General features: G+C 43.0%; 1 protein-coding gene across 1 annotated transcript in view; it reads left to right on the forward strand.

Moving 5' to 3' along the window:
- The window catches only part of SCRIB (scribble planar cell polarity protein), a 746,390-nt gene that overhangs the window by 221,782 nt on the left and 516,487 nt on the right, over positions 1-8,121 (forward strand). The window contains exons 16-17 of the mRNA XM_053715486.1: positions 1,361-1,705; positions 3,009-3,071. Coding sequence (XP_053571461.1) covers positions 1,361-1,705; positions 3,009-3,071 — 408 coding nt within the window. The remainder of the gene's footprint in view (positions 1-1,360; positions 1,706-3,008; positions 3,072-8,121) is intronic.

Here is an 8,121-nt window from a genome sequence, read left to right on the forward strand (position 1 = left end):
TTTTAAAAAGGAAGCTTCTGTGGAACAGATTTGCAAGGCGGCAACATGGTCCTCTTTGCATACTTTTTACAAATTCTACAAATTTGATACTTTTGCCTCGACTGAGGCCTCTTTTGGGAGAAAGGTTCTTCAAGTGGTGGTGCCTTCTGTTAAGGTCCTCCTGCCTTGTTCTCCCTCCCTTTTCATTCCGTGTCCCCTAGCTTGGGTATTGGTTCCCACTAGTAATTGGAATGACGTTGTGGACTCTTCATGCCATAGGAAAGAAATCAAAATGTATGCTTACCTGATAAATTTCTCTTTCTTTCCGGGCATGTCCACGACCCCTGCCTCTCTAAATCTTAATTCAGCAGTTTTTTTGAGTAAACCTAAGGCACCTCGATAACTTTGTGTTTATTCTTTCTCCATTTTCCATCAGCTGAATGACTGGGGATTTATGGGTAAGGGAAGTTACACTTAACAGCTTTGCTGGGTTGCTCTTTGCCTCCTCCTGCTGGCCAGGAGTTGAATATCCCACTAGTAATTGGAATGACGTTGTGGACTCTATGCCCGGAAAGAGAGAAATTTATCAGGTACGCATAACTGCTTCAAACTGTTCGCTCACAAAACAGAATTACTTTTGAAATGCGCGGCTGGAGCGCAGGGTATTAGAATTTCAAGTTATAGCGCATCTTCATTACAACTGATTAATTAAACTACATCTAACATTTTATTTCCATTCCGGATCTAATTCTAAACTTTCTTCTATTGAGAAATATTAGGGACAGGTATAAATCAGCCAATGTAATAGTTTGTGCAAACAAGACTGTGTGGAAATACTATTAGATAATCTTATGTTCTACACAGCCTTGTTTGGACAGTCTCTCTTGCTGCCTGTTTTATATCTGTCCCTATTTATTCTAAGCAGGAGAGAGAAATAATAGGAAAACTTTAAAGTGCAAACATAGTCGGCGTCCCTTTTATAGAATTGAATTTAGAAAATCAAGAATTTTCTGGAGTTAGTTACTGGAAAAAGGGACAAAATAAAGTATTTTGTAAAGTGTTGTAACTACACATAAATAAGCATGTCATATTATAATTGCATACAGTTTAATATCCTTTAACCTCTGCCACTACAGCTAATGAGCAAATATGAAGCAGGCATACACAGATATGCTCCAGTCACTCTCCGTATCTTCACCTGGAGCAGAATGCTGCATAGGACATTTCTTTTTACACTAGAATTTTCTTTTCAGTTTACAGGGATGTTTTTGTCACATAATCCCATGTCTGGCTGAGGGAGCAGGTTCTATTTTACACCATAAGCCAGCAACCAAACTATGCTTATGGGCTTATTAACGGTCTGACCTCCTCATTTCCACAGCCTACAGTTCACTTTGCTGATGAGCCGGTGGTGCACTGTGATGAAGATGATTATGATGAAGGTCGAGAGTCCCCAGTGGAGAAGCAGCGTCTTATACGCAAGGACACTCCCCACTACAAGAAGAACTTCAAGATTACAAAGCTGCCAAAACCAGAAGCTGTGGTGGCCCTTCTGCAGGGCCTGAGCACGGAGGGACTGCCAGAGGAAGAAGAAGGTGAAAACGAGGGCTTTGCTAGATGCTCACAGCCACCCGATGAGGATCATGATGAAATGGAAGAGCCAGATAGAGAGTGGGAGTCTGAGGAGACCAGAGAGGAGAGGCTCAACGCCCAGCAGAACATAAAGGTACGAGTCAATTTGCAGCTATGGCACAAACACATGTTTTTAGCTGGGGACACACAGCTTCCAGCCCCAACATTAATAGTTCCAGTTCCTAAAAATTACATTCAAAAACATTCCCCAAGCTAATGACCGTTTTATCACTGCCATTTCTTCAGCATCTATCCTAAGGCAACTAACCTGCCAGTCACCCATTGCAATGCCTCAGGCCTCACAGCTGACAGGTATTCACATTAGTCCATTTCTTCTGCTGATACTGGACAGTTGTGATTGGCTTCCAGGGTGGTGGTCAGCAGGGTACGGCTGCTGTTACTTTATGTCCGCTACAAACCTCTGTGGTCCTGTGACAAGGCCAATCTGTTGCTTCCTATAGGAACATATGGTTCGTTAGCCGATAAATGTCAGTAAGTAACTCGCCAAGACCACCTGTGTCTCACCAGTTCTTTCAGACATTTCCCATCTGTCTTACGTATCTGGTTTAAGGCATGAGACCAAGCAGAGGGCAAGGACAGGCGTCCTGTTAACGGTACAGCTAGAAACTCAAACCTTTTTCTTTGTTTTTTTTTGTCATAACCCGTAAGATTTAGATGTATATTTACAAAACCACAGAGAGCCAAAACTCCACATTCCCACAGCTGTCTCATGGGGACTACTTCTTCCTGTTTGGTAATTTTGTGCCTTAAAATTAGTCCCCCGTAATATCCCTGAGCTTATTATGAAACCTTAAAAAAATTATATTAAAAGAAAATCATAACCAGTGTCAAAAACTACAGGGAATTGTGGGTTTAATACCCGGGTGAGCTGATTCTTACATATCCTGGTCCTAGTTTCCCCAGTTTAATTTCTATAGTCTCTGCTCCACCTCCCCTGTGCTTGGCCTTCACCTTGCCCTCTGGCCTGTTTATGTTGCCATCTTGTTTGTGTAGCTTTTTGCACGGCTGTTGCTCATTGTCAGAGGCAAGTGCTGGATGCTTTTTGTATTAAACTTGTTATAAACATTTGCTATGAGGTTTATTTGTCAGAAACTGTCTCATGGCTAAGTGCTGTTTGCATTCATTGCTGCTGCAGTGTACCATGTTAATCAGGACTAATCAGTTTTTGAGGTGATTACTCTGCCTTGCACTGGTGGGTCATGCCCATCAGCTATGTATTTACTGCATTCTACTTGCTTAGATAAGAAGATGCTTCAAAGGTGGGTCTTGGTGTTGGTATTTTGTGGCTCCACTAATCCGCATGCCTGTCTCTCTCTCTCCCTCCCTCTCTCTTTCTCTGCCTCCTCTCTCTTTTTGCTGGATTTTACTTCTAACAGGGTGTGTCGTTTGATCAAGTGAATAATCTTCTGATTGAGCCTGCTCGGATAGAGGAGGAAGAGGTGTGTACCGCAGCCTGCCACTCTCTGCCCCTTCTCTGCCTCTGTCCACATCTTCTTCCTATACCCTCACCTGAAATCAAAGTCCAAATCAATCACACTGCTGCTTTCCCGCTCCTGGTGGATGGGTGTGTTTTATGTATTTCTGTCTTTCAGTCTAGATTACCTGAGCAGACCTGTGATCTCTCATTCTCCCACAGCACAGTTTCTACGATAAAGCAGATCCTTTTTTTAATTTTATTTTTAACTTGTATTATACATTCTAATAGCCTATGGCATCAACCTTACTCCGGTACGTTCCCTGTATGTTTCTTCCTGCTGTTTATAGTCTCTACTGCCCTTTTTTGCGCTGTTATGGAAGTATAACAGATACAGTGTGCAATCATGTATTGGGACATGAGACCATGTAACTTAAGAACAGTGGTAAGGAGCTTACAGGGAATATGATTAAGCATGGACGTTATCTTGCCCTCTGTCCAGAATTAGGAAAAACAAGGAGGTTGCTTGGGGGCAGGGCAAATACAATTAAGGTAACTACTGGGGGAGCAGGGCAAAAAAGAACAATTAGGCTGCTTAGTGTCAATGCAAAAAGAAGTTTGCTTGGGGATAGAACAGAAAAACAGCAAGGTTGCCTGGTGGGCTGAGCAAATGAAAACAAAAAGGTGTGTCCAGGGAAGAGACAGGCAGAGAGATTGGGGACTGGGCGGACTTAGAACAAGGAGGCTACGTCGAGGTAGGGTAAAGGGGGGAAAAAAGGAGCTTTTGGAAGCACAGGAAGGTTACTTTGGGTCATGGTACAAACAAAAACAGGGAGATTGTTTGGGGGCTGGGCAATGAAAAAACCAGGAGGTAGTTGAAGAGCAGCATAAGGAAAAACAGAGGGCTGAAGGCCAGAGCAAATACAAACAAATAGGAAAACAAGGTTACATGTGACCAGGGCAGATACAAACAAAAGGATTGCCAGGATCACGGTAGGGCATGGAAAACAAGGCTGTTCCTTGTGGTCAGTCCAAAGTCCAAAAAAATGTAGAGGTAGCTAGGGGGCAGGGCAAGGAAAAAACAAGGATGTTCCTTGTGACAGTGCAAAGAAAAATACAGAGGTTGCTAGGGGGCAGGGCAAGGAATAAACAAGGATGTTCCTTGTGACATTGCAAACAAAAAATGCAGAGGTTGCTAGGGGGCATGGCAAGGAAAACACAAGGATGTTCCTTTTGACACTGCAAAGAATAAAGGCAGAGGTTGCTAGGGGGCAGGGCAAGGAATAAACAAGGATGTTCCTTGTGGCTATTCAAGGATAAATGCAGAGGTTGCTAGGGGGCAGGGCAAGGGAAAAAAAACAAGGATGTTCCTTGTGGCAGCGCAAAGAAAAAAGGCAGAGGTTGCTAGAGGGCAGGGCAAGGAAAACACAAGGATGTTCCTTGTAGCAGTGCAAAGAAAAAGGCAGAGGTTGCTAGGGGGCAGGGCAAGGAAAACACAAGGATGTTCTTTGTGGCAGTGCAAGGATAAATGCAGAGGTTGCTAGGGGGCAGGGCAAAGAAAAAACAAGGATGTCCCTTGTAGCAGTGCAAAGGAAAATGTGGAGGTTTCTTGGAGTGGACAGGGTGGTACAAAGTGAGACAAAGTATTTGTCCCATCAGGGGACAGAGCAATGAATAGGAGGTTGTCATGAAAGAATGAAGAAAGGACTGTGACAAGGGACGGTAAATATGATTTACAGCATTTGTCATTTTATCAGGGATATGTATTCACTACACTCAGTGATAATATGAACTATATGCAGACACTATCGATTGTTTTAGAAATTTTGAACTACCTATATAATGTGTATGAAACCCTGACCCACTCCTGCATGCTGCACAGTGGTTGGCTGATATATACTGGAGTTTATGTTCCTAACTAGCCTCAGCAGAGGAGATAAACACCTGACAAGCTTTTCAAATGGTGTATCCCTGGGCTTTAGAACAATACACATTTTGTCAGTTTTAAAGGGACATTAAATACTCATGTTATTCTTGGTATTAATTTATAACTGCCCCTAACTGCCCTCAGCAGATGACATAAGGTGACATGCTTTTATACCTAGGGAAACTTGGCAGCATAAGTTACTTTATGGAGGATAAAACATATTTCTCTTGTAAAGGTGTATCCAGTACACGGGTTCATCCATTACTTGTGGGATATTCTCCTTCCCAACAGGAAGTTGCAAGAGGACACCCACAGCAGAGCTGTCTATATAGCTCCTCCCCTAACTGCCACCCCCAGTCATTCTCTTGCAACTCTCTGCAAGATAGGAAGTGTAAGAGAGATGTGGTGACTTAGTTTAGTTTTTACCTTCAATAAAGAGTTTATTTTTAAACGGTACCGGCGTTGTACTGTTTTTACTCTCAGGCAGAAATTAGAAGAAGAATCTGCCTGAAGGTTGATGATCTTAGCGGATTGTAACTAAGGTCCATTGCTGTTCTCACACATAACTGAAGAGTATGGAAAGAAAACTTCAGTTGGGGGAACGGTTTGCAGATTACCTGCTTTGAGGTATGTTCAGTATATTTATTTCTAGAGAGATAAGGTCTAGAAAATGCTGACAGAGCCTTGTATATTTGAGGTAAGCCTGATGCAGTGATTTAACAACGACAGGGATCATGCTTACAAAAAAGGGTAATATTCATGTTAATACTCATATTACTTAGTGTCAAAACGTTTGCATGGTTTATAGAAAAAACGTTTTTTCTCTGAGGGTGATAAATCTTTATTTGGGGCCTAGTTTTCCACATGGCTAGTCAGATTACTCCTAGGAGTACTTTTTTAAGGCCCTCTGACATCGAGTGCATGGTGGGAGGGGCCTATTTTCACGCTCTAAATGCGCAGTTGATATTCAGACTGAGACATCCAGCTTCCCTAAAGGAGTCCTCTGGCATCTAAGGACCACTATAGAGGGTTTTTTTCCTGCAAAAATCGTGTTTAAGGGCAGGTAGGAGCCACAGCAGAGCTGTGGCAGTGTGTTTGACTGTTTATTAAAGGTTTTAACGTTTTTCAAATCCGGTTTGGGGCCTAAGGGGTTAATCATCCATTTGCAAGTGGGTGCAATGCTGCTTTAGTCCCTTATACACACTGTAAAAATTTTGGAGAGTTTACTACTTTTTAACACTGTTTTACAGTTTATGTGGTAGTTTTTTTTCTCTTAAAGGCACAGTACCATTTTTGTTTAATTGCTGTTTCATATTTATTAAAGTGTTTTCCAAGCTTGCTGGTCTCATTACTAGTCTGTTAAACATGTCTGACATAGAGGAAACTTCTTGTTCATTATGTTTAGAAGCCATTGTGGAACCCCCTCTTAGAATGTGTACCAAATACTGATATTTCTATAACTTATAAAGACCATATTATGGCATTTAAAGATTTATCACCAGAGATTTCTCAGACTGACAAAAGGGAGGTTAAACCACCTAGCTCTCCCCATGTGTCAGAACCTATATCTCCCACTCAAGTGACGCCAAGTACATCTGGCGCGTCCAATGCGTTTACCTTACAAGACATGGCGGCGGTTATGACTAATACCCTCACAGAGGTATTGACCAAACTACCAGGGTTACAAGGAAAGCAAGACAGCTCTGGGGCTAGAACAAATACAGAGCTTTCTGACGCTTTAGTAGCTATGTCCGATATACCCTCACAATATGCAGAAGCCGAAGCAGGAGACCTTCTATCTGTGGGTGACATTTCTGATTCAGGGAAGGCGTTACTTCAGTCTGACTCTGAAATGACAGCATTTAAATTTAATCTTGAACACCCCCGCTTGTTGCTCAGGGAGGTTTTAGCGACTCTGGATGACTGTGACCCCATTGTAGTCCCAGAGAAATTGTGTAAAATGGACAAATACTTTGCAGTGCCTGTTTACACTAACGTTTTTCCAGTCCCTAAGAGGTTTTCAGAAATTATTACTAAGGAATGGGATAGACCAGGTGTACCGTTCTCTCCCCCTCCTGCTTTTAAAAAGATGTTTCCCATAGATTCCGCAACACGGGACTCGTGGCAGACGGTCCCTAAGGTGGACGGTCCCTGTCGAGGACAGTTGTGCTTTCCTAGATCCAATGGATAAAAAATTAGAGGGTTTCCTTAAGAAAATCTTTATACAGCAAGGTTTTATTCTCCAGCCTCTTGCATGCATTGCCCCAGTCACTGCTGCAGCGGCTTTCTGGTTCGAGTCTCTTGAGGAGGCTCTACTGGTGGAGACCCCGTTAGATGATATTCTAGACATGATTAAAGCTCTTAAGTTAGCTAATTCCTTTATTTCTGATGCCGTTTTTCATTTAACCAAGCTAACGGCTAAGAATTCAGGTTTTGCCGTTCAGGCACGTAGGGCGCTATGGCTTAAATCCTGGTCAGCTGACGTTACTTCAAAGTCTAAGCTTCTCAACATCCCCTTCAAAGGGCAGACCCTATTCGGGCCTGGACTGAAGGAGATCATTTCTGATATTACTGGAGGAAAAGGTCACGCCCTTCCTCAGGATAGGTCCAACAAATTAAGGACCAAACAGACTAATTTTCGTTCCTTTCGAAACTTCAACAGTGGCGCAGCTTCAACTTCCTCTAATGCAAAACAAGAGGGAAATTTTGCCCAGTCCAAACCAGTCTGGAGACCTAACCAGGCTTGGAACAAGGGGAAGCAGGCCAAAAAGCCTGCTGCTGCCTCTAAGACAGCATGAAGGAGTAGCCCCCGATCCGGGACCGGATCTAGTTGGGGGCAGACTTTTCCTCTTCGCCCAGGCTTGGGCAAGAGACGTCCAGGATCCCTGGGCTCTGGAGATTGTTTCCCAGGGATATCTGCTGGACTTCAAAGCTTCATCGCCAAAGGGGAGATTTCATCTCACAATTATCTGCAAACCAGATAAAGAGAGAGGCATTCTTACGTTGCGTTCAAGACCTACTGGTTATGGGAGTGATCCACCCAGTTCCAAGGGAGTAACAGGGCCAGGGTTTTTATTCAAATCTGTTTATAGTTCCCAAAAAAGAGGGAACTTTCAGACCAATCTTGGATCTCAAGATCCTAAACAAA

The sequence above is a fragment of the Bombina bombina genome, chromosome 5 (assembly GCF_027579735.1).
Source record: "Bombina bombina isolate aBomBom1 chromosome 5, aBomBom1.pri, whole genome shotgun sequence".
NCBI classification, from domain to species: Eukaryota; Metazoa; Chordata; class Amphibia; order Anura; family Bombinatoridae; genus Bombina; species Bombina bombina.